The 27,745-nt window shown below is 41.0% G+C and overlaps 1 protein-coding gene across 1 annotated transcript in view; it reads right to left on the bottom strand.

Moving 5' to 3' along the window:
• LOC121453619 (G kinase-anchoring protein 1-like) overlaps positions 1 to 27,745 on the bottom strand; it is a 51,016-nt gene that overhangs the window by 17,983 nt on the left and 5,288 nt on the right. Inside the window, exons 2-7 of the mRNA XM_041660503.1 lie at positions 24,711 to 24,950; positions 24,151 to 24,294; positions 19,814 to 19,891; positions 14,201 to 14,324; positions 8,968 to 8,990; positions 1,835 to 1,987 (exon numbers count right to left, since the gene is read on the bottom strand). Of these exons, the coding sequence (XP_041516437.1) occupies positions 1,835 to 1,987; positions 8,968 to 8,990; positions 14,201 to 14,324; positions 19,814 to 19,891; positions 24,151 to 24,294; positions 24,711 to 24,926 (738 nt within the window). The 5' untranslated portion in view covers positions 24,927 to 24,950. The remainder of the gene's footprint in view (positions 1 to 1,834; positions 1,988 to 8,967; positions 8,991 to 14,200; positions 14,325 to 19,813; positions 19,892 to 24,150; positions 24,295 to 24,710; positions 24,951 to 27,745) is intronic.

The raw sequence follows: 27,745 nt of genomic DNA, 5'->3' as shown, positions 1-27,745 counted from the left end.
GCTTTCAGGCACACATGAAAGGAGGTCAGAAGACATCTCTTGAGGTTACACAGCTGGGACACCACATCTGGCTCATTTTTAATATATATACTAATCTCACTGAACTATTATCTAGTGACTTTTCTCATTATACAGTGTATTTTAAAAAGTTGCTGTGTGTGTTGTTATCTACAGGTACAGTCCATTCAGTCTGACTGAATTTGCTTTTATAAACAACTGACTTTTATATAAAATCATGTATAAAATTACTACAGCACACAGGCATGGTGGCATACGCCTTTAATCCCAGCACTCGGGAGGCAGAGGCAGGCGGATCTCTGTGAGTTCGAGGCCAGCCTGGTCTTCAGTGCTAGTTCCAGGACAGCCAGGGCTACACACAGAGAAACCCTGTCTCGGAAAAAAAAAATAGAAAGAATGACTACAGCATAAATCATGTCCATCAGCTAGCCTCGGATTTAAAAGATAGTGCCACACTGTTTTCCAAACGGCTACACCAATCTTCACTCTGCCTAGTGTGCCTGCTAGCCCGTCTCCTCGAGATGTCACCTAGTGTGCCTGCTAGCCCGTCTCCTCGAGATGTCACCTAGCCCCATGCACACTCTTCATATCCCTTCAGTTGTTCTTAGGCTCTGCAATAAAATAACTAGTACTATATAAAAATTTATTCTGCTCAAATATTTCCTGAATTCTTTCCTGTCTACAAACTAAATTACAAACTTGGCTTTGAGTGTCCCACAGTTCTTTCCAATCTACCTTATCAAACTTGGTCAACACTCTCTTTAATTGAGCTGGTTTCTATTTCACTGTGTCTGTATTTTTACTGAAGACATTTTAGCTTCTTTATCCTCATCTTTGCATGTTCAGATCCTTCTGGCCTGTTATCTTCCACCTCAAATGTTCACTTCTCTCCAGAACCCATTCCTATTGCACTAATGCACCTACTATTTTTGTACTCATGACTCTTTTATCTACACAAAACAATTATCTATTAAATATATATTATGTACACATACTCCTATATTAATTATTTAAAATTGTAATTTTTAATTCCTAATAAAAAAAACAAGTATGTTTCAGTACAGTATAGCAGATGAGTTGCAATGCTAATATTTTTATATGTAATATTTGACTTCAACACCTGTTCTCTTTCAGTCACATCCCACTGTCATCCAGGCTTTCTACAGCACAATGCCGCCAGGTCATCTAATCACATTTACATACTCAGCGCAGTTCTGCTGCCCTCTCCAGCACCAGCTCCTAACTACACAGTGCAGCACAAGATCCACATTGCTAGTGACGTAACTGCACATACACATTATTCACAAGATCCACATCGCTAGTGACGTAACTGCACATACACATTATTCACAAGATCCACATCGCTAGTGACGTAACTGCACATACACATTATTCACAAGATCCACATCGCTAGTGACGTAACTCCACATACACATTATTCACAAGATCCACATTGCTAGTGACGTAACTGCACATACACATACACATTGTTAGTGATGTAACTGCACATACACATACACATCGTTAGTGACGTAACTGCACATACACATACACATCGTTAGTGACGTAACTGCACGTGCACAAGATCCACATCGTTAGTGACGTAACTGCACATGCACATTATTCTTTGCAGAATGGTGACTAAGATAATACCCTAAAACTGTTACTTTGTACAATTAGAGTTGAAATCTTCCATTTTCTTTCTTTCTTTCAAAAGATAACTTCTCTGTGATTTTAAGAGAATTTTTAAGAAGCTAGAGCTAATGGGCCAAGCAGTGATTTAATTAAGGAGAGAGAGAGAATTTTATTTACATGCCTGGTTGTGCTCAGGAGCTGGACAATTCTCTGTTCCATTATGTTCTGTAAGCTGTTCTCTTCTCTTTTCTCTAATAAGAATCTTATGAACATCATCTTCCAGTCTATTGAAGAATCCCCCATCATGTGACAAAGTCTGAGAAGAATTCGATTCCTGTCGAAATAAATCATGAATCACTACCATTCCACACCAATGCACATACTCAACCCTGAGTCTCTCAGAGGACAGTGAAAGGGACTGACCAGCAGGAGTCAGGTCACCGCTCTGTCTCTGGAAGGGAAGCAGCAGACGGACACTTGCACCTGTCTTTTTCTTAGTCCTTCGTATTTTGGAGTGTCATGATTGACAGGTTTTAGAGGCAGGGTCTTACTACAGAGTACAGACTAGTCTGGAACTTGTGATTCTCCTGCCTCAACTTCTCGCATGCTGAAACCACAGATCTGTAACATCATGTCCAGGCTACTTGGCCTTTAAAGATTTTATTACACATACCACACAGTTCAGTCTGCTAGTATGTGAAAGACCCAGGTTTAATGTCCTCTCGAGAGCTGTACACCCAACAGACACCTGACACTCTTCTCCACCCTAGGCAACACTCACTTTCTGTCTCTATAAACCTATCTATTTTGGACATTTCATATAAACAGAGTAATTGTGCTATCTGTCTCAAACTTCTTTGAACTACCAATATGTTTACAAGATTCTTCCACGTGATGACATGGATTAGTACTTCATTTTTATTACCAAGTAATATCCCATTTTACATTTTTTCTTGTCACTGGTGGATAGATATCTCTTTGATCTTATGAATAATGCTGCTATGAATATTTATCCACAAGATGTTTATGGACCTGTTTCCAACTCTGTTTGGCATACACCTAGGAGTAAGGTTATTGGGTGGTGTGCAGAGCTTATGTTTAACCATCTGAAATTTTAAAAGCTAGTGTGCTCCAAGCAGTTTACTATTTTACAATCCTGTCAACAACATGAGGCAGTTCTGATTTCTGTATTCTCACCTATGTTATTGTATTTTTACTGCAGACACCCTCCTGGAAGTGAACTATTTCTCCAGGGTTTTGAGCTGTGTTTTCACTATGGCTATTAGAGCAGGCTGCTTTCAAGTGTTACTAGACACTGTACAGTCTGTGTGAGAAATGTTTACTTCGAACCTTTACTCATTTTTAACTGAGTTATTTGCCTACTCACTTTCGTGTTATAAGAATGTCTGTCTTCTGGCGAGAGAGAGAGTTCCATGGTTGAGAGTGTGTACTGCCTTGAGCTCAGTTCCCAGCACCCACTCTGGGTGACTCACACAGCCTCTAACTCCCGCTCCAGGGGATCTGATACCAGCTTCTGGTCTCTGCATTTATGTGCACAATCTATCCCTCAGACACGTCCCCAGACATATATGCATATTTATATAAATAAAGGTCTAACAGAAATCATTGAAGTAGTCTAAGAAGCTGATCATGGTGACAAGTGCATACAATCCTGGTTAGTGACAGAGGGCCAAAGACCTGTCTTCCGAAGGACATCTGATTTTGTGAACCTCTTTGTCCCCTCCCATTCTCAAGTCTGTGAATAAAAGGGTTTGATACCCCCCTCAATACAATAATAAAAGGGTTTGACACTCCCTCAATACAGTAATAAATGGGTTTGACACCCTTGTCAATACATTAACAAGATAAAGAGCAACTGAGGAAGACACTGGGCATTGACTTTTGGTCCCCAGAAACACACACATGCACACATACATGAACATGTACGCATACAAAAACTTATGTATTTTAAATAAACATCTCATCAAACATTATTTCTAAATATTTTCCCTCATTAAAGGTTGCTTTACCAAGTGTTTTATGCCCTCTATATAATACAAAAGTTTTAGTTGCTTTTTATTTCTTAGTTTTTTGAGATAGGGTTTCTCTGTAGCTTTGGAGCCTGTCCTGGAACTACCTCTTGTAGACCAGACTGGCCTCAAACTAACAGAGATCCACCTGCCTCTGTCTCCCGAGTGCTGGGATTGAAAGCATGTGCCACAACCACCTGGCGGTTTTGGGTTTTACATACATACTTCTGTGATCCGCATTGAGTTAATTTCTGTGTATGATGTGCAGAATACACCCAAATTTTTCCATACTGAATTGTCTTGGCACTCATACTCAAAAAAAAAAATCAAGAAAACACAGATATCAAGGCTTATTTCTGGACTCAATTCCACCAGCCTCTACGTCCATTCTCAAGACTCAATTCTCAGTGTCAAACTGACTTGATTACTACAGCGATGTGTTTGCGTTGTTTTGTGCTACATTTAAGTCTTTTTTATATTTATTTATTTATTTGTTATGTATATAATATTCTGTCTGTGTGTATGTCTGCAGGCCAGAAGAGGGCACCAGACCTCATTACAAATAGACTGTTGTGAGCCACCATGTGGTTGCCGGGAATTGAACTCAGGACCTTTGGAAGAACAGGCAATGCTCTTAACCACTGAGCCATCTCTCCAGCCCTTAAAAGTCATCTTGACACTAGGTGGTGGTGGTGCACACTTTAACTGCAGCATTAGGAGGGAGAGGCAGGCAGATCTCTATGAGTTTGAGGCCAGCCTGGTCTACAAAGCAAGTTCTTGGACAGCTAGGGCTACACAGGGAAACTTTGTCTTGAAAAACCAAAACCAAAACAAGACAAAACAAAAAAAGTCATTTTGACATAAACTGTGCATATAAATAAATATATTAAAGAGATGTGATTTTAACACCATCTATCAAATTACTTAGACTTGGAGAGTTTACACATTCTCTAATAGAAATAGGATTTTCCCTCTTGCTATCAAGCACAGAGACTAAAGGAAATTCTCCTGTCCCACAGGTCTCCCCTCAATCCGTGCTCTTAGGCTACAGTACTGAGTTTTACCAGATTCGACTGGATTTATAGACAGTGACACACAGTTAAATGGCTGCTCACTGCTTTACCTCCATAACACCTAAGGAAGTGAAATGTTGAAATGGAAATTTACTTGTACATCAGTACAAATGAGATAGCTTCTAGCTACCTGAAGAAAACTTCATGTTCTACAGAGCACTAAGACACTGATTTACCTGAGTTTTCTAAACACCAGGAGAGGCCGGCAGAGCTATCAAGGCCTGGAATGCCCTGGAGCCATCACCAAGTGGCACAGACATAATTCCAAGTTTGCTTCATAAAGCACCTCCACTATGTTCTGGTAAGATCTCATTTACAGCATAAAACAGCGCTGAGCTTCCATGGAAGGATCAACAGGCTGATGACAACCAGCCCAGCTCTGGATTTACACTAGCGATCAGTGCCCTGTGTGAGACAGATCTCACTACTCACCCTGCAGCTGTGCAGGCCTTGGATGCAGACCTGCCCCCTGTGCTGGGATCAAGGGCATGCTCACCATGCCTACCATCTTCTGATTGTGGTTCCTCTTGCCAGTGTTCCTATCCCCCAAAACAATTTAGCCCCTTAGTATTTCTGAATGACACACACATAAAACACACTTAGAACAAGCAAAACGAGTTAAGAAGACTGTTCAAAGATGATACCAGAATTCTGACGAGCACATGAAAACATACCCATTAGGCATCATGAAGATCCAACTAAAATTCAGTGGACACGTTACCTTCCCACTAGAGACACTATTAGTGAAATTCAGTGGACACGTTACCTTCCCACTTAGAGACAGTATTAGTGAAATTCAGTGGACACGTTACCTTCCCACTAGAGACACTATTAGTGAAATTCAGTGGATATGTTACCTTCCCACTAGAGACAGTATCAGTGGATATGTTACCTTCCCACTTAGAAACACTATTAGTGAAATTCAGTGGACACGTTACCTTCCCACTTAGAGACACTATTAGCGAAATTCAGTGAACACGTTACCTTCCCACTTAGAGACACTATTAGTGAAATTCAGTGAACACGTTACCTTCCCACTTAGAGACAGCACTAGGTGTTGGCAAGGATGTATAGAAACCAGAACTTCTCACACACCTTTCTTTAAAACAACCTAACAGGCTCTGAACTGTTTCAACCAGGACTCCTTGATGCAGGCCTACTATCCCAGATAGTGCAAGGCTAAAGCACGATACCATGTCAAGACTTGCCTGAGATACAGAGAGTTCAAAGTCAGCCTAGGTATCTTAGTAAGATCATGCTTGAAAAGCTAAGAAGTCTTCGAATGTAACTTAGTAGTGCATGCTTGCCTAGCTGCTCAAGGCCCTGGGCTTGAGACCCAGGACATTACAAAGAGGCAAATATTTTTAATGCCTATCTCTGCAAATAAGAAAAAATAAATTACACAGCCTAGCAATTTCATCCCTAGAGAGAAATAAAAACACAAAACCACATAGATATTATCGCTAGTCTATAACTGAACACAAAATATTTCCACAATGTTCAGCAATAAAACTAAATCAATTGTTATTTGCTTGTCTGAGACAGGGTCTCACTCTGTAGCGCAGGCTGGCGTGGAATTATAGACCAGGATGGCCTTGTCTCCTCAGTGTTGGGCTACAGTGTGTAACTATGTCTAGCTGAATGAACTACTGATAACTACAACACAAATCAACCTAAAAACACTATGCCAAGCGAAAAAGTCAATCATAAAAGACCACACAGAGAAAATGCAAATCTGTAGAAATAAAAAAACCAGAATATTGCTAGGGACTTAAGAGGAGAGTATAAGGAACCTCTGGGGATTATAAAAAAATTAAAATCTATACTGTGAGTATGGCCATATAACTCCTTAAATACACTACAAATGGGACTGGGAGTTTAGCTCAATGGTAAAGCAACTGCTTAATATATCTGAGATCCCAGTTGATTCTCGTCTATCTGTCTTTGTTCATGACTTATACATGCAATGGTAAATTTGATACAAATTCTATTAACTCAATAAAGCTGTCATTTTAAATTATATTTTGTTTACTGATGGGAGTAGAAGCCAGAGAACTTGTTTTCTGAAAGAGTTAGTACTCTTGTTATGTGGGCCCAGGGAATGAACTGAAATCTTCAGGCTTGGCAGCAATTGCTTTCCTATGAGCTACACTGCCAGTCAGTAAAACTGCTTGCAAAAATGCCACCCATGACTCCGTTTTCTCTTGAAAACTGGAGCATGACATACCTGTGCCTGTGCCCTTTGCAGTCTCCCACACTCATCTTCTCGCCTCCACAAAGTAACCATGACCCTGAATTGAGTGTTTCTCAACCTCTCTCTTTGTTATTAGGCAACAGCACTACACAATGTAACTTCCTTCTGTGTGTTTTATCTCACCTGTACACTTCTTGGCTTAGGTATTCTGCATTAGGGACACCATGGCATAATCTGAATACGGCCTGCACATTACAGCTGGTGATCTCTCAAGTCTCCTCTAACCTAGAACACAACCCACTTTTCTTCACATGGTCTTGTTGGAGAGACAGGTGAGTTGTTGGACAAAAAGCCCATTCCCCAGATTTGCTGGGAATCAACACAGGGCCTTATTCACAGCAGACAAATGCTCTGTCATCAGCAACATCTCCAGCTGCTCAAGTGCTTCTTTTAGGCATCGTCTCACTTATATATCTGAGCCCTGAACCTCATGTAGCATAGAGAGCCCTCTTAAGGCTTGACTTATGTTTAGGTTAAGCACTATTTTGAGCACACTTAGTTTTGTTTATCCTTAAATTGTATCATTATTTCACAAACCTCTGTCTAATTATCCTAAAATAAGTATTCTACTAAAGATAAACCTCTGGATTTATTCTAGCCTTTTCTTGGGTAAGATAAAGGGTAGGCCTGGTATCACACATAAATACCAACACTTATGTAAGATTCTCATCTACAATGTATCTCTGTATGTTTGAGTGGTCTGCACAACTGGACATCAGGCATCCTTCTCTGTAATTTCCTGTGTCCTGGAGCTTGTTTCATGTCAATCAAGCTGAACCCAGGCCTTCGGGACTGCACTGTGACACTCCACCACCGAGCATCTCTTGAGCCTAACATTTTCTGATTTCTAAGGGTTCCATGTAACCCCTTAACATTCAGCTCTATAACTTAAACATTTCTTAATGCACTACAATAAACAATCTTCACAATGGTCCATTTAGACATGCTACTCCCCCACTAATCAAGCATTTGTAACATATTCCAAGCAGCAGCCACCTAACGGTGTTCCTCACATGAGCCACCACAGATGCACTAGTCATTTCCTTCCTCCCACCACCTGGTCTCGAGGATCAGTTTCAGTTGTCAGGCTTGGCAGCAAGCACCTTCATGTGTTGAGACCCCTTGCCAACATTTTTTGGATTTTTCTGTTGTTTTGGTTTTGAGTCACAGGGTCTTGTTATACAACTCAGGCTTGCCTTAAACTGAACTCCCCTGCCTTTGCCTCCCAGTTTGAGATCTATAAATTTGTGTCACCACACTTAGAAGGATAAGCCTTTCTCTGAGTGCCACATGTAGGGTGGCATGTGTACCAAGATACATGCAGAGGTCAGGTGACAAGCTGTAAGGGTCAGTTCTCCTCACCATGTGGGTCCACAGAGGTGGACAGCAACTAAGAAACAACATCTGCACTTGTTTCCTGACCTCTACACATAACCATGTACACGCATGCATGAGCACACACACATGAACACCTATGCACACACACTTGTGAACACACATGCCTTCCCCAAAACAAAAAAAATGAACACAATACAAACACAAAAATTAGCACCAGGTAGTGGCACACTTTTAATCCCAGCAATTGGGAGGCAGAAGCAGGTGGATCTCTGCATTTGAGGCCAGTCTGGTCTACAGAATGAGTTCCAGAACAGCCAGAGCTACACAGAAAAGCCATGTCTCAAAAACTAGTAATACTAATACAAAAAATAAAATATACATTTTGAGACTAAATCACTTCTTTGATTTTAAATTTATATATTAGACACAGATTAGGACAGTAATACCAAATGAAACTAGTTTATGCAAATAATCACTTTTATTCTCTTGTATTTATATCCTTATAAAACCAGAAACATAATGAGACAAACCTTTGTCTCCAGAACAGATTTACTGCTAATCACTACAGTACTACTCTTCAGTGTGTTCTAGACTACAGGACAATCACAGGGAAACTTACCTCTGTCTTTTTACTATTATGATCTGCAAACGAAAAAAGAAAAGTTTTACTGGGAAGAATTAACAAATATTTCAGCATGTAAAAAACCCAAAGTATCCAAAAGAATGTTAAAATTGTGAAGAGTTATAAACAGAGTTTTCTAAGATTCACATCTGATTTACTTTCAGAATGTTAAAATCCAGCACAGACCGGCTGGTTTGTTCAGCTCCAGGACTACATCTTATATCTTAGGAGATGCTACCACATGGAGGGATGTTACTAGATTTTAAGCATGTGAGTTTAATACATATCTCAGTTCTATGTCATATAGATATAGCTATGTCAAAAATCAAATCAGAGAACTATTAACTGAAAATGTTCAGATGACTGTCTTTGTTAAATAAAATAAAAAACATTTGATGTCCTTAAAAGCTGTTGGCTATATTATTTTAAAGATACAGATGGTTATTTGCTTGCACTGTAATGAAATCCTTAGCAAACTTATAATACATATATACAGATGTGCATTTATAGAATTTATAATACATGTATATAAACGTGCATTTACAGGATTTATAGTACATGTGCATTTATAGAATTTATAGTACACATGTGCATTTACAGAATTTATAGTACATATGTACAGATGTGCATTCATAGGACTTATAGTATATATGTACAGATGTGCATTTACAGGATTTATAGTACATATGTACAGATGTGCATTTACAGGATTTATCAATGGAACGGTAACAAATTACACATGAAACAAACCATGGACAAGAAACCCCCAGACAGCCCTTCTAGGTAGGAGTGACCGAGAACAGGGTGAGGGAGGAACAGCTTAATCTGAGGCACAAGCAGGACCAAATACTGGGATGTAAGGGTGACCGGAACAGTAAGTACTTGCATGAGTCAGGGTAATGAGGTTAACATTGTATATAATGTTCTTGTATACAAACATTTATCCCCTCTCAAAGAACAACCTGACAGAATTCTTTTGTTTTTGTTTTTTGAGACAGAGTTTCTCTGTGTGACCCTGGCTGTTCTGGAACTCACTCTGTAGACCAGGCTGGCCCTGACTCAAAGATCTGCCTACCTCTACCTCCTGAGGGCTGGTATTAAAGGTGTGCGCCACCACAGTTCCAGACTAGCTTTTTTTATGACCAACAATTTGAAAGCTGGTCTCCTTTTCTACATCATTTGTTTGTCAGAACAGTATAAAACATGTTCAATATCAAAGTCACTGATTTACATTAAAACTACCAAATGATCTTTCTTCTGGTATGCTCTGCTCAGCAGTATGATGCCTTCACCCAGGGGAAAGCACCACTGTGGCCATCACAGCTTGAAAACGTATGTAGCTTACCTTTCTATCCTCTCAGTGAGCTAATAAGTTTGCCTACAACTTGAGAAATCAAACACACAGAAAACAGGAGTTTCAGAAAAGTATTTTGAACATGTATTTTGTCTTATGTATTCCAGGTTGACTTCCAATGCATTATGCAGTTGAGGATGAAACTGAACTTCCCTTCCTGCCTCCACCTCTCCAGCGCTAGTATCACAGGAGCATCCTGTGGAACTCACTGTACGTGGTGCTAGGAATCAAATTCAGAGTTTCCTGTATGGCAGACAAGCCCACTACCAAGTGAGAAGCATCCCCAACCCCTAGCAAGTACACTTCTGCCTAAATTTTAATAAAATTTCTTTTTCAAAAGGTTTTGGCTGGAGATATGGCACTGTGATTATGAATACTGGTTGTTCTTGCAGAGGACCTGGGTTGGATTCCTAGCATCTACAGTCACCTGTAACTCCTGTGCCTGGGGATTGATGCCTGTTTCTGACCTCCACAGGGACCAGGCAGATATGTGGTGAACAGATACACATACAGACAAAATATTCTTACAATAAAAATAAGGATAAAAAATGTATTATCTTACTCTACGTACATGGGTGTTTTGCCCACATGTATGTCTCTGTGCCGTGTCCGAGTGGTGCTCAAGGAGGACAGAAGAGGGCATTGGTTTCCCTGGAACTACAGTGACTATAGACAGTTACTGCCTTAACTGACCTTAACTACTGAGCTATCTCCATAAACCCAAAATTTATTATATAAAAGATTCTTCTGGGTAAATTTGGACATTTTACTTTAACATGCATGGTTCATCCCTAAACCAAGTAACTTACTTATACTACTGTTGTAGAATATTATTTTAAGGTATGTTTTTTTGTGTTGTTTTGTTTATGCTCTGGAACATTTGTTTAATGATGCAAAGATGTATTTGATTAAATAAAATTCACCTGCAGTCAGGAGGCTGCGTCAGCAACTGGATGACAGAAATTGTAGGGAGAAGCCAGGTGGAGAAGGGTTTATAAGGAGGGACAAGGCAGCAAACTAGGTGAGCTGCTTGCTATTCACCCTGTCTGAGGAGCAGAACTCTACCTTAACCTTTGAATCTTGAGTTCTTTAGAGGAACAGAGATAAAGATAAGTTCCCTTAGTAGCTTTGAAAGAGTGGGTGCCTGAGGGAACAGAATTTCCTCAGGCTGCTGGTAGCAGTGGAGTTGAAGTTGCTGACTAGGGTAGTCATGGCTTAAAAGGCAGCAACAATTAAAGAGGACCACGGACTATAGAAAACTTCCTTCTTTTCAGAATTTCAGTGTGCATGTGTGCATTGTGTCCACATGTGTGCAATGCCAACAGAGACCAGAAGAGGGAGTCAGATCTCCTGACACTAAGTTACTGGTAGTAGTGAGCTACCCGACATGGGTGCTGGGACTAGAACTCAGCTCCTCTGTAATAGAAGCAAGAACTCAACTTCTAAGTCATCTCTCCAGCCTCAGAAGAACTTTCCTGATCCTCAAGTGAAAGCAAAACCTCTCTAAGTTTACTCTTAGTTTTACAGAAAACCTGGTTTTCGAAGATGTATTTAGATTTTTCATAGTTATTATTACCATTTAGGATAATAAGGAAATGCAGGTTAGTAATTAGTCATCTATTACAATCGAACTTGTAGTCATATAAGGTCAAACAGAGATATATTTTATATACGTCACCTTCAAACACTTCAGAGATCTACAGAATATGACATTTAAGATGTTTTAAGAACATAGGTTCTTTTTTTATGACAATGAGACATGTCCACTCCTGGAAGCACCTAGATTGGTGCATCTTCAGGGAAGTTGATGGGCACTGAAGAAACTCCACATGGAGTTTACTTTCTTTGTGGCAATAGTAGGCCATTGGGGAAGAAAGTGCTCTTCCATCAACTGCTGACGGTATGCTGGTGCTGAATGGACAAGCAGGACACAGAAGAGAGTGACTGCCAAACCTTGTCAAGACAAGGCAGGACGGTCCTTCAAAAACTGCGTCATAAAAAAGTCCATCAGATATGCTAGGCCTGTAAGCGGAATATGTGTGCCCCGACCTTGTGTGACTGTCAAGGCAGCCAGCTCTTTTTGTCATTGCTCACATTTTTTGGAAGTCACTTGTTTGCACTTCCTGCTTACTCAGTTAATATTATTTCCTTTTTCGGTCTCTGAGGGAGTTGAAGACTAGACAGTTAAAGTTTTCCTCGTTTACTAGATGCAGAAAAGAAACTCACTAAAGAGGTGTAAAGTGTAAGACTGAGAGATATCAAGATAGTTTTGAATGGTAATGCAAGTTAGGCTAGAAAGCTAATTAGGTATAAGACTTTGGGTTCACCAAGTTAGGGCAGAAAATGGAGTACTTTCCCTGAATTTGTCAATTGCAAATGGACTAGACATTGTTGATGTATTCATAGACTATATATATTGTATATAGTTATTGTACTTATTGCATAGCTTTTCTTATATTAGTTATAATCTTTTATTTTAGACAAAAAGGGGAAATGTGGTGGAAATGTGTTTATACTCTAACAAATAAAGCTTGCCTGAAGATCAGAGTGCAGAGCTAAGTCACTGGAGGCCAGGCAGTGATGACGCATAGGGATCTCTGTGAGTTCAAGGCCACCCTGGGCTACAGGAGATTGAATCTGTCTAAAAGAGAAAGAGAACTCACACAAAGGTGATCCCAGCACTTGGGATGCCACACCTTTAATCCCAGCACCAAGAAGATGGAGACAGGAGCGATATGGCTGGGCAGAGAGGAATATAAAGTGGGAGGAGACAGGAGCTCGGATTCAGTTTGAGGTTTTGTAGAGATAGCATTCAGTTAGAGAATTTGTAGGGACAGGATTGCCCCTTTTCGTCTGAGGTAGATGTAAGGACTAGTGGCTGGCTGCTGTGCTTCTAAGATCTCTCAGGGTTAATCTCTTTATCTGACTCTGAGTTTTTATTATTTGGACCAACTAGAATTCATGGTACAAAAGATAAGGACTTTAAGACCTGAACAAGAAAATTACTGAATATATTCAATAGCTAGACAAGGAAGTTACAAAGTAGATGAAACAACCAGTATCTTAGAGGAAAAATTCCCTAGAGAAAAGAAGGAGATTCCTATAGTTCTGGAAGCCTCACAAGGCCTGTCCCTGAGACTATATAAGCAGCAGAGTTGCCTTAGATAGAGTTGCCTGTAGTTTAGACAGTGATATTCAGGGTGGTGCCTGTCATTGGGACAGTGATATTCAGGGTGGTGCCTGTCATTGGGACAGTGATATTCAGGGTGGTGCCTGTCATTGGGACAGTGATATTCAGGGTGGTGCCTGTCATTGGGACAGTGATATTCAGGGTGGTGCCTGTCTTTGGGACAGTGATATTCAGGGTGCAGTGTTTATGAGCTGTCACCCAGGCTGAGGTGGCTTCTGGTGATGCAGCTGTCAAAAAGTTACCAGTGTTCCTGCAGGTGACCTCTCATGTCATTTTGGTCTGCTATTGATGCCCTCTCCCGAGTGAACAAACACTGTCCTCATCTCCTCAGGAAGTCACTCAGCACTTTCTCTCTGGCTCTTTTGCCTCCTACTACTTGAGCAGCAGGCATGACTCTGACAGATTCTGGCCCCTCGACACTGACCCATGAGCCAGCGCATTTCTGTTTGCTGAAAATTACCTACCAAAGGAATACAAAATAAACTAACACAGGCTTACATTTTTATACTCTACATGGTAAACCTAACCTAAGTCAGAAAAGCACTCCTGACTATAAAAAGGATCAATTGGTAGAACCTGTCCAGCACGAGCCAGCTTCTGGGCCTGACCCCCAGTACCACATCAACTAGACTGAGGCAGAGCAGGAGGTCGGCGCAGCTCTGGGGAAGCGGGCAGGCACACCTTACCTTCGCACTGGAAATCCTTCAGGGACACTGTGAGAGGTCTGTCCTTCCCCTGCTGGGTCTTCCTCTTATCTTTTTTATTTACACCTTTGGACTGAGTTGAAGCATTTTCAACATTTTCATAATCCTAAAAAGAATTACCAATAGTAATTAAGTTTGGTTTACAAAGAATAACATCAATTCCTCAGTATATTTCTTAATGTTTTACTTTTAAAGATTAAAGGCAAAAAAAAAAACCCTGAAAATTTAGGCCAGCAAAATTGTATGAAAATTCCTAATTAGTTATTGTTCATCTTCTCAACTAAAATCGCTGAAGTAAAAATATCACAGATTGGTTTATAAACCCCTTACTGCCAACTTCTTATTCTTTCCTTCAGGACTAAATTTAAGACAATGGTCTACAATTCCGACCTCACACCCTGAAATGGGGACTGTGCTACTCTCTGACACTAAAGCTGCCACCAGCTTTCTCTTAATTACCAAATCTAAACGACAATTTTTTTGAGATTTCAATAAATTCTCCCCCCTTTTTTTAATTGATTTTATTGAGCTTTACATTTTTCTCTGCTCCTGTCCCTTCCTCTCCACTCCCCTTCTACCCTCTCCATCCCCATGCTCCCAATTTACTCAGGAGATCTAAGACAACGTTCTTGGGCACCAGTCATACATATAGGCAAAACACCTATACATGAAAAAATATTTTTTAAAAAACATGAGTTGTTTAAAGAAAAGGGCACTAGATCCCTTGGAACTGGAATTATAGGGGGTTGTGACTACCATGTGGGTTCTGAGGATGGAACACTGGTCCTCTGGAAGAGCAGCCAGTAATCTCAAGCACCAAGCCAGCCCCTAGCTCCATACATTTTTCAAAAATGGTTTTCTCCATGTATTTGTAATGACTTGGGTCTCCACTGCTGCCTTCTTTCCCAACCCTCCTCATAAGAACATAGCTGTTATCCAGTATACTCACTTCACTTACACACTCTTCAACACCCAAGTTCCCACTTTTACACCAATGATTTCTCTATTTACAGACATCGGCTGCAGTGCTCAGCAGACTGCCATACTGTGTTTCCACCAACAACCCTGACTTCCCACTTGATCCCCTACTGCAAGCTTGGTCAAGCCATCCCCTACTACGAGCTTGGTTAAGTCATCCCCTACAGTGCTATCAGTTATAAGCCACATCTTCTATGCAAATGAGTCCTTCAGTTAGTTACTAGGTCTTGGCGAGTTTATTTCCTAAGGATCTCTTTGTCTTTTGTATTTCTGTCATTTCCTTCCTCTTCTCTTACATGGACACTGATGGTCTCTAATTTCACCTTCTGTAATACTTATGAGTTTCTAAAATAAAAACCCGAAATCAATCTAGAAGATAAAAATAGCAGTATCTTAGGAGAAGGCAAGTCCACATGTGTTCTGACACCATGCCTTCCTCTCCATAGCGAAGCTTTCCTAGGTCACTCAGCCACAGTTCACATATAGCACATTCTCTCACACATTCCTATGTGTCTTTTTGTCTGTCTTCCCTGAGGGCCTACTTCTGTTTGGGCTGCTCTGCAGACAGTTAATACATCTAGTAAGACTTCAAGAAATCTTTTTTGGAACGCGCTGAGATGCTGATGATGCTTGAACCTTCACTGTGCTAAGACTAACATGTCTCCTGCACTGAGCTCGAGGCTGAGGCTGTCTTCATCTTCCCATCCTAGGTCACCGTGCTCTGGTTATTTCATAAGCACCTGGTGAGCGAGTGGTGGAAGAGGACAGAAACAGCATCCCTCATTTTCTTTCTTCTCTTTTTGAGACATGAATACATTCTGTTGCCCTTCTGGGTTAGGACACACTATGCATCCCAAGCTTAGATAGCCCAAGCTGGCCTGATGCTATAGCAATCCTCCCATCTTTGCCTTATCAGTGCTGGGATTATAGATGTGAGCCAAAGGAAGGACAAACTTTCATTATTTGTTACACAAATTCACAGGAGGGACTAATCATGGGTGGGAAGTGGAGAAGGATCAGTGGCATTTGATGTGCAAGCGTGAGGATTGACGTTCAGTCCCTGGTCATGTCAAATAATCACACCTGCTAGACTCCTGTGACCCCAGAGCAGGGTTGGGGGAGGGCATAGAGGAGGATCCCTGGTGCTTGCTGGCCAGCTGATCTAGCTGAGTCTGTGAGATCTAGCTTTAGCAGAGACCCTGTCTCAAAAATAAGATGGAGAGATACAGAAGAAGATGCCCAATGCTAATTTCTGGCCTCCCCAAAAACTTGTATATGAGCACCAACATACACACTTGTTCCCACATGCATGCACACATGCACAACACACACACTATTATGGTTATCTGACTGAAATACTGGCTGGTACACTATGAACACACTAGCCTTTATATACAAAGTAGCACTTCTGTTCTCTTAGTCATTGTTGTCTGACAAAAATCAATACTTTGGGGTGCTACGCCTATGAACTTAGCAAGAAAACTGGATGGGATCACATTTTATCAACACAGCTGCTCTACTCCTGAATAGCTAACATACATCCAACAACAGCTGTGTGGTAATTACTGTATGGTAATATTCTACACATTAAAATCTTATGCAGTAATGCAGAAATGAAGGAGGACCTTGCCAAGCATAACCTTCAAGTCCATTTAAATGGCTAAACCACAATAAAGTGTGTTGTATTTATTTTTATACTAGCTTGATTTTTATCTAAGTGGACATCTAGCTATTAAGGTTATAATCATTCTTTTTTTCTCTTAAACTATTTATTTTTATGTGTATGACTATTGTGGCTGCAAGTGTGTCCACCCATTATGTGTATGCAGTGCCTCCGGAGACCAGAAGAGGGTGTCAGATCCCCTGGGCCTGAAGCAGCAGGGAAGCATTCATACAGGTACTAAGAATTGAAACCTGAGTCCTCTAAGGAGCAAGCAGACACTGCTCTTAAGCACTGAGCCGGCTCCCCAGCCCTGATTTTAGTCATAATGGGTTTCAATCATATAGCATACAGGAAATAAAGGCATGGAAGATAAAGCACACAGGATACACTGGCCACCTGGCTGGCAAGTTTTATTTTATTTTTTTTTATAGCAAAATCATCTGCTGTGGGCTTTAATCCTTTCTTCCTTTCTCCTTGGACAGAGGCACCAGTGGACTCCAGCAAGGCCAAAAAGGTTTTAATCATGAGAGGGGCATTTCTTTTTTCACGTATTTATATATTTTATTATTCACAAAGATTCTTAGTTATGAGACTATGGACTAACATTCTACTATTTGCTAGTGTAGACAGCAGCCTTCCATCATCCCTTAAATAAATTAAAGCTAACCACGGAGAGTAGTAAGGTAGAGACAAACATGGATATCCTGAGTCAAACCAGTTGTGACTGGTATCATTTTTAATATGTTTGATTTTTATTTAGGAAACTTTCTTGTGATTGTAGTGCAATGATGACCTCTTTACTGTAGACAAGTATATATGCTATCATATTTAATCTTGTATGATATTTATTTCTTAAATACATCTACATAATATTAATGAAAAAACAAAACCTGTGATAACAAAGCAATTTATTTATCCAGATTTTAAGCTGGGTGAAATGTGAAATTCCTTCTTGCATAACTTACTGATTGCACTGTGCTATGATCAGTTGCTGGAAATACAGTCTGATTTATTTCATTTGTCAAATGAACTTTAGCAATTCTTATGTAATTTTTGATGCCATTAGGCTATGCTAGGTGTTTAAGAAAACCCTGGGCATACTATCTTACCCACTTTCTCATCCCATTATGTACACGGGTGCCAGAAAAATTCTTTTTTTTCTTTTTTTAAATTGATTTTATTGAGCTATACATTTTTCTCTGCTCCCCTTCTTTCTTCTCCTTCCCCTTCTACTCTCTCCCATGTTCCCCATGCTCCCAGTTTACTCAGGAGATCTTGTCTTATTCTACTTCCCATGTAGATTAGACCCATGTATGTCTCTCTTAGGGTTCTCATTATTGTCTAGGTTCTCTGGAATTGTGATTTGTAGGCTGGTTTTATGTTTAAAAACCACTTATGAGAGAGTTCATGAAATATTTGTCTTTCTGGGTCTGGGTTACCTCAACTCAAAATGATGTTTTCTAGCTCCATCCATTTGCCTGCAAATTTCAGGATGTCATTATTTTTTTCTGCTGTGTAGTACTCCATTGTGTAAATGTATCACATTTTCCTTATCCATTCTTTGGTCTAGGGGCATTTAGGTTGTTTCCAGGTTCTGACAAACAAAGCTGCTATGAACATAGTTGAGCATATGTCCTTGTGGTGGCATGATTGAGCATCCTTTAGATATATACCTAAAAGTGGTACTGCTGGGTCTTCAGGAAGGTTGTTTCCTAATTTTCTGAGAAATTGCCGCACTGATATTCAAAGGTGTTGTACCAGCTTGCACTCCCACCAGCAATGCAGAAGTGTTCCCTTTTCCCCACAACCTCTTCAGCATAAGTTGTCATCTGTGTTTTTGATCTTGGCCATTCTTACAGGTGTAAGATGGAATCTCAGAGTTGTTTTGATTTATATTTCTCTGGTGACTAAGGATGTTGAGCATTTCTTTAAATGTCTTTCAGCCATTTTAGATTCCTCTGTTGAGAATTCTCTGTTTAGGTTTGTACTCCATTTTTTAAATTGGATTATTTATTCTTTTGATGACTAATTTCTTGAGTTCTTTGTATATTTTGGAAATCAGCCCTCTGTCTGATGTGGGGTTGGTGAAAATCTTTTCCCATTCTGTAGGCTGCCTTGTTGACCGTGTCCTTTGTTTTACAAAAGCTTTTCAGTTTCAAGAGGTCCCATTTATTAATTGTTTCTCTCAGGGTCTGTGCTGCTGGGGTTATATTTAGGAAGTGGTCTCCTGTGCCAATGCATTCGAGTGTACTTCGGGAGGAGCATTTCTGATCAACCATCAAGTTACAGTGTGGGAGTCCAGTGAAGAACAGCCCCTGGCACACGTTTGGAATCGGTCACACAGATCAGATCTCACGCAGTTTACATGTGAGAACGGGAAGCCAGCATCACTTTTCACTTAGTGTCCTTCTCATCAGAGCTGCACAATGACCAGTGTGCACACACACTGAGCTCAGGAACACAGCCTGGGAGGTGAGCTCTGCGTGCTGAACTGCATGTTTCTCTGGCAGGGAGGCCTTGAGTGAGTTCCTGTGCACTGCAGCGCTCATGACTGAACAAGGGTCTCACATGTGCTAAGCACACATTACCACCAAGTATACTCAAAGGTTCCCAAATGTATTTATATTCTACGTTCACTTAAAATGAAAATAAATCATCTGGCATTAATTTTATTTCTTTTGTTTTTTTCATCTGACGGGAGAAACTTGACATTCTAAGCTTTAGACAAAGCACGGCTCATTTGTTTCTGTCCCTCAGGATCTGAGGCGTGGATCCTATCATGGGTTTTTAAGGCAAACTTTATTTTTTTGTAGTTCTAAGGAATGAATCCAGGGCCTAACACTAAGTTACATCCCAGCCCTAAAGAAGAAATTCTATATACATCAGGAAGGACTGACCTGAGCTTTGACCACTTAAAAATGTCTAGATGTTTACACTGGTGAACACCTCCGTACCTGCTTGTGCTCTTCATATTCCAGTTTACTCAGCAACAAGGCCTTCTCCAGGTCAGCCGCAAACATTTCAGATGTCAGCTAGAAAGAAGGTTCAGAGTAAGCACAGCTTTATACCATACTCTCAGAACAACCATGACACACGATAACATACACATGCAAAAAAGAAATAACCATGACATATGGTAATATATATAGGAACATAAAAAGAGTGCACTTTAAATAAAAAGTTATCACTTCTCATGGGGTGGTGGTGGCACGCGCCTTTAATCCCAGCACTCAGGAGGCAGAGGCAGGCGGATCTCTGTGAGTTTGAGGTCAGCCTGGTCTACAGAGCAAGTTCCAGGACAGGCTCCAAAGCTACACAGAGAAACCCTGTCTTGAAAAATCAAACGGAAAAAGTTCTCAGTTCTCTGAAGTTACTCAGCCATGCTTCTGGGAGCCCTGTACTGTATGAAAGCATAACCCCTATTTCTAAAATCCCTATCTCCTTTTTCATTGTTAATCCGAGAACATATCTGTGTCTACATGTGCTACTGACATCTCCTATTTCTTCTCTCCCACTCTTCCTTGATTCGACAGGACAGGTGAGCAACCCCACTGTTCTAACACCACACTGACACTCAAGCTGAATCACCAGCAACACAGCCAGCTCTTTTCTGCTCTCCTAGGCATGGCCTTGAGATGGCTCAAGAAAGGTCTAAGCACCTGACGTCACTCTGGCAAGTGGGGTCTGCTGGCTCTAGCTTCTGGTGTCCCAGAACTTCTTAGTTCCCATCTTTCCTACGGCCTAAGTTTTCAGGTTTTAATCACTCCTCAATATGTTTTTGCCCAAGCTATTAAGAAATATTTTTGTTACTTAATGTTTAAAAATATATAGACTAAACTCTGTCGTCACCAGGGTAAAAGGGTATCTTGAAAACTAGAAAACTTAATATTGAAATCTACAATTAAACCTTTCTTTCCAACTGGAATCACCCCTTTGAAAGTATCTCATCTCATCCTATGATGAAAACAAAAACAGCAAAACAAGTTAGCTTTACACAGAAAAGCACTAACCTAACAGAAAAACAGTAAGAATTAGAATGATAAACAAGAGTACATGAGAAATCCAAGTAAACCCACAGTAAACACACAACAATCTAACAGGGCTGAGATTAGCTCAATTCAGATTAACAGTGGTTCCAAGCACTGGCTGCTCCTGCAGAGAACCCATTCCCAGCTTCACAAGGCAGATGGTGGCTCACAACCATCTGTAACTCCAGGTCCAGGGATCCAATGCCCTCTTCTGGCTTCTGCAAGCACTAGATACACATGTGGTGCACATATATACATGCAGGCCAGACTCCCATAAACATAAAAACCTATACAGACAATGAAAAATAATAATAAAGTAAAAATAGAATTTACATATATTAGCCACATTTAAAGAGTATAAATCAATTTATATACATCTAAGCTAAGTACAAAATGTTTGTTCATAAATTAAAAATATGATGATTTAACAAAAAAATCAACAAAATTTTAGTTTATTCTGAACAAAGCTGATTAATTTGCTATTAAAATCCTATTTCTAACATTTAATTATGGAAAAAAATTGTGGTTATTTCTATCGAATCATATATTTGCAATGATATCCCAGCATGCCAGACAGCAAAACAGGTTAGGAAGCTGGACGTCTTGCAAGATATTGTGATTTTTCCACATTAACTCACTGATTTTAAGTGTTAAGGAAAAACATTCTGATAAAACAATAACAAAAAATGAATGAAATCAAACTTTTTTTCTTTTGAGATGGTTTCACTACATTGTTTTGGAATATTCCTTTACACTATGTAAAGATGTGTCACTGTGACTGGTTTAATAAAAAGCTAAATGTCCAATAGCTAGGCAGGAAGTATAGCAGGGACTTCTGTACAGAGAGCTCTGGGAAGAAAAATGGGGAGTTGCCAACCAGACAGAGAGGAAGCAGGATGGGCAAAACAGAGTAAAGGTAACTGAGCCACGTAGAACATAGATTTAAAAATAAGGGTTAATTGAAGTTACAAGAGCTAGTGGGACAATTTTTCCTAAGCCAAAGGCTGAGCTTTCATAATTAATATTAAGTCTCTGTGTTGTTTTTCTGTTAGTTGGCAGCCCAAAAAAAAGCTGGACTACACTATGTATCCTTAGCTGTCCCAGAACTCACTACATAGTCCAGGTTGGTCTTGGCATAGAAATGAACCTTAAAGTGGAACAAACAAAGAACACAAACCACACACTCCCTGGACTCTGACTGTAACAGCCTGAGGTCTCCTGACTTTCCTGTGCTGCTGGCAATTGGCCTAGAGCATGATAAGAAGCAATGATAAAGTATAAGATAGCATCAAGCAAAACCCTGACCTATCCCTTAAATTTATTTTTATTAACATAAACTAGTATACAAATAAACAAAAATGAAATATAAAATTCTAAAAAATATACAAGAACCTTAGCTGGGAATTTTCTGAAAATGAATTTTATGTTGATACTTAAAGGACAGAAATAATTTTGATAGGTAGAAAAAGGAATAGATTAACTGTGGAATAGCATTGCTTACATATACAGCTATCTTATGGAATCCCGAAGACCGTCCTGACACAGGGAATGATCTTGACAATCTGCTTCTAAGCAGAAGTCCTAACAAAAATCTAGGTCCTTCTGTGTAAGCCAGCACACACCCAGTACAAATCCCTCACAAACCCCTGAGCCACATACGAAACACATATATAGAACTATGAGATCTATGTTCTCTTCAGAACTCCCTGATCACTGTGGCGGCAGAAAGGGGAAAAACCTGAGACAGTGCTCATGTTAGCAGACTGCACTGATTTCGGTGTGACGGAGTTATTTCCTATATCAGCGTCCAGTAACCTTTGGGCAATCAGGAGAAGCTCTCTCTGGTGAAAACCATGTAAACTCTACCAATGCCCAACAGCACCTCGCTATCTGGAAATGTCAACGGCACCAATGCATGGCTCCAGAGCACCTCCAGGTGCTCACAAGCTGAGTGGTGGAAAACGCAAGATCCTCAAGGAAACACAATGAACTCAGTCTCTGAGAAGAGCACACTGGGGCACTGCCTGTGCTAGTTTGTCTGGCTTCTCAGACAGGATCTTGTCCAAACAGGCTGGGCTGGAATTCAAGAGCTCCCTGACTCAGTTTCCCAAGTGGACGGATGCTTGGATTACATATATGCACTATGGCACCCAGTTTTGTCTACTTCCTTTAAAACTGGTAACACAAGGGGCTGGAGAGATGGCTCAGAGGTTAAGAGCACAGACTGCTCTTCCGGAGGTCCTGAGTTCAATTCCCAGCAACCACATGGTGGCTCACAACGATCTGTAATGAGATCTGGTGCCCTCTTCTGGCCTGCAGGCATGGAGGCTGAACACTTTGTACATAATAAATAAATAAACCTTTAAAAAAAAGGGGGGGGGCTGGAGAGATGGCTCAGTGGCTAAGAGCATTGCCTGCTCTTCCAGAGGTCCTGAGTTCAATTCCTGGCAACCACATGGTGGCTCACAACCATCTGTAATGAGGTCTGGTGCCCTCTTCTGGCCAGCAGACATACACAGAGACAGAATATTGTATGCATAATAAATAAATAAATAAATATTTTAAAAAAAACTGGTAACACAAGAATGGTAGTAAAATCCACTAAATGGACCAGATATCTATTTGAAAATAAGGCCTACTTTCCTACAGACCAAACTATAGCTTAATATGCAAGTAAACACTGTTCATTTCCTACGCATGTAGGAAGCACACACACTCCCTTCCCTCACTCACGTGTGTCCTCAGAATAAGCACTTAGAGATACAGAATCAAACGCCATGTAAATAGATCACAGAACAAGCATGCCCTCAACAGTTCTACACTGACGTTAAAAGGAACTCTCACCTCAGTCCTTACGTTTAATCAAAGCTGTCATTAGATATTTAACAGATCTGTGTCCCTACAAATGTGGTTTTTAAAAAAATTTGAATAAGTGCCTTTTAACCACTGAGATATCTCTCCAGCCATCCAAAATTAATTATATCTCTCTATGTTCCTAACACTCTTTTCATTTGTACACAATAGATGAACTAAAAAACAAAACCCACAAAACCCAGAGAAAACGCTCAACTGCTTTGCAGACAAATCTAACCCACACAATGTACACACGGGCCACAACCTCTCATCCAGGCTGCACACAGGAGTCCTCCAACACTAGTGGCTCTGTAGAATGTTGACACGGACTCAGAGCCCCCCCCCCCCTCCCCCCCGAAAATCCCATCAGCTAGGGAAGCGAGCAGGCAGCTCCGTTTACTTGGTTTTACCTGCTCATCTTTCTGTCTCCACTCCTGCCAGTTTTCTTCCCGAGACTCCTTCTGTGCTGGGTGTGGCAATGAAAGCTCATGCTGAACATTGCAAATGGCATGGGAGGATTTCTGGGGAATTTTCTTAAAAGCAAGATTCCTGAGCTATAAAATAAACACAAAATATATTAAATTCAGTTAATGATTTTAATTTTAAAATATTTTTAGTCATAATACACATTATAAAACTTATAAAACTCAAAAGTCACGTGTGGATTTTATTTACCTTTACTTATGAACTTATTCATTGTTTACCACACAAAGTCTCACTATGCTGTCCAGGTCCAGGCTAGCTAAGTCTCCTGAGAGGCTGGGGCTCCAGGCACAGGCCGGCTCCTTTGAAGACATCTCTGTTTAACTTAAGAGCACGCACACCAGGGAAAGCGCCTCCTAAATGCTCACATTTGACTGCAGGTAGGTTTCTGTTCACCAAGCTGCGCTGCTCCAGGACAGGGCGCGATGGCCACGCCGGTGCAGCTTCCACCCAGAGACCCAGGGAAACCAGGAACTCTAATAGCTACCTCATTTGCTTCACTCTGCTGCTGCTCCTTCTTTTTCCTTCTTTTCTCTCTCTTTTTTTCATTTGTAGTTGGTTTGTTTCCCAAGGCTTGAGGCTTCCCATTATTCCGGCCTTTGCCTTTTCCAGGCTCAGAATCAGAACCACTGCCACTATCAACTTGTAACAGGGCAAACCGAGAGGCGGTAGTGAGAACAGAGCTGAGGACCGCTGAAGCCATGGCTCAAACTGTTCTAGAAAACTCCTGTGGGCAGGGGAAAGAGGAGGCAGGTGAGAAACACAGTGAAGAAAAACTATTCTAGTGTCTAGACCAGCCAGACATATGAAAGACATTGCTCCTGACAACAGATTTGGTAGTATTTGTGTTTGTACCCACAATTTCATTAGCATTAGCATATTTTTAACTTAATAACACAAAATTAAGAAAATGTGAGTTTTATTTATCTCACAGGCAACAATGCAAGACTAAAATCATGCATGACGCTCACTCCCACATCTAATTTTAACATCCTTGACTTTTCTTTTCCTTGAATGTTTTTGTGGTGTGTACATACTTATGGGAGAGACCCTGAATGACGAGGGTCAGCCGCAGAAGAGGAGGAACACTTTTCTGTATGCACATAGACCCTTCCTGCAGCTACACTTATCCCAGACTGCCAGGAAACAAAAGAACAGGAAAGGGCACTCTTACAATCAAGATGCTGAAGTTTGATCATATAGACTGAGGCCTTACAACTACTTTAAAAAAATAAAGAACTTACATCTCCTCTACCATGGAATTCATGCCGAGTACTGCCAACTTTGGCCAAAGCCTATGGCTGATGAGGTCATAGACCTGGGGTGGTATTTTCTATTGCTGTCTTGCTGAAAAGGCATGCCAAACCACTTTGATCAGTGCTGCTCTTAGCTTGTTTAGAACGGAGTGCAGTTAAAATAACGGCCAAAGTGCTGAGGATAAGTGACTTGTGTGCTCAAGGTACGCAGGAGCCCACAGAGGCCAGAAAAGGGCACTGCATCCCCTGGAACTGCCATACAGATGGTTGTGACCCACTGTGTGTGTGGTGAAAACCAAGCCTGGGTCCTCTGCAAGAGCAGTAAGTGCTCTTATCCACAGAATCACTTCTTTAGCCCGAAATACCAGCTTTAAATGACACCGTGTTCTCTTTCCCCTTCATCTAAATTCCTGGAAGCACATGCCACACAGGGATGGGGCTGGCTCTATTAGCCAGACTAAATAATTAAACCCTTAATAACCTGTGCCAGGCATGGGGCTTGGACCAAACGGTTGGCTACTTTAAGCTCCTGGGATTTTTCAGACTGTTATTGTGGTATAGCCTGGCTTCAAATGATGTATTTTAAAGACATTTCCTTTCCATTCTAGAATAGATATCAAAATCACAAATTCTGCGCTTGGATTGTTCTGTATTAGTGTTTATAAATATTTATTCTAAAACATTTCTCCAAAGTTCAGAGAATTTTCTTTCTGTGGCATAAAGCAGTTTCCAGTTTATCTACAGTTTCTTTCAGATTTTTGAGTGACTAAGAAACCCCTGTGGAGTCACCACCTTCGGGACAGTCGCCATCAGATGCAAGGAGCCTTACCTGGCATCTGCTGGTGGTTGCTCCTGTACATGCTGCCCTGTCACTGTGACAGGACAAGTATCCTGCCCTTGGGACTGTACCTGAGCTGACAGCTGACATCACTGCTGGCCACCGTTGAGCTTGTAGCGCTGGGGAGAGTTGCTACCACCATGCTGCAGGTGCTGGAGGAGCAAAGCACACAGCATAGGGAGGAGCAGCTCAGGAGTGGAAGCCCCATCTCCTATGAGGAGATTTTTTTAAAATTTATTTATTTATTATACATACAGTATCCTGCCTGCATGTATGCCTGCACACCAAAAGAGGGCACCAGATCTCATTATAGATGGGTGTGAGCCACCATGTGGTTGGTGGGAATTTAAGTCAGGACCTCTGGAAGGTCAGTCAGTATTCTTAACTTCTAAGTCATCTCTCCAGCCCCTATGAGCAGATTCTAAGCAATGGCCTTAAACCTCTACACTGACATTTCCCCTCCTTTGAGAGCTCATAACATGCTCTTTTAACAACACACAAATCTATCTACAAGGTCATGCTTAGACAATGCAGACATATCCTGCCAGCCAGAGCTTTGCCATCAGTTTAAAATTTGAATTACTGAATTTATACAAATTCAGTATTTAGTGCCAGGCCTGATAACTTATTGTTTTATGATGTGGGAGTGTCATATATCAATCTGTTGATTTCATTGGTTAAGTAATAAACAAACTGCTTGGGCTCATAGCTTAGAACATAGGTGGGTGGAGTAAACAGAACAGAATGCTGGGAGGAAGAGGAAGTGAGCTCAGACGGACAGCCCTGCTCTCTGGAGCAGAGACCCCATGCTCCCGGCTCCTGGGCAGACACATGTGATGAAGCTCCGACCCAGGATGGACGTAGGCTAGAATCTTCCCGGTAAGCGCACCTAGCTGTGCTACATAGAATATTAGAAATGGGCTAGTCCAGGTGCGAGAGTTAGCCAACAAGAGGCTAGATAGAAATGGGCAAGCAGTGTTTAAATGAATACAGTTTGTGTGTAATTATGTCGGGGCATAAGCTAGCCAAGCGACTGGGGTGCTGGGGACGCAGCCCCACCGCTCCTTATTACTACAGTTTTATTTCTCCTGATAACATTATTTTTAAAATGTGGATATATTTCTCCCATTAGCTCTATACACTTACAGGTCTCCTTGTTGAGACAGTAAAGACGCCCTTTTCCTTTATGCTAGAAATGCCATGTCAAAGGACAGAGGGTCCTAAGCCAAGAGCTCAGCAGGAGTCAGGGAGTCTGGCCAAGCCCAATCTGCTCCTTAGTGTGAACCCCTAACAACCCATGACCTCCCTCCCTGTGACGTGAGGAGAGCAGCACTGATTCCAGAGGGCTTCACATGCAGTCGGTCAGTGTGAACTGTGTGAAGATGCACCACAGCGCTTAAATGTCAGCACTTACTGGTATTATTCGAC

Source organism: Microtus oregoni, unplaced genomic scaffold, assembly GCF_018167655.1.
Source record: "Microtus oregoni isolate MIOR12 unplaced genomic scaffold, Mior012 000011F_ref0000422, whole genome shotgun sequence".
In the NCBI taxonomy this organism is placed as follows: domain Eukaryota; kingdom Metazoa; phylum Chordata; class Mammalia; order Rodentia; family Cricetidae; genus Microtus; species Microtus oregoni.
Note: the sequence above shows the minus strand (reverse complement) of the source record. Positions and strands in the feature narration are given on the sequence as shown.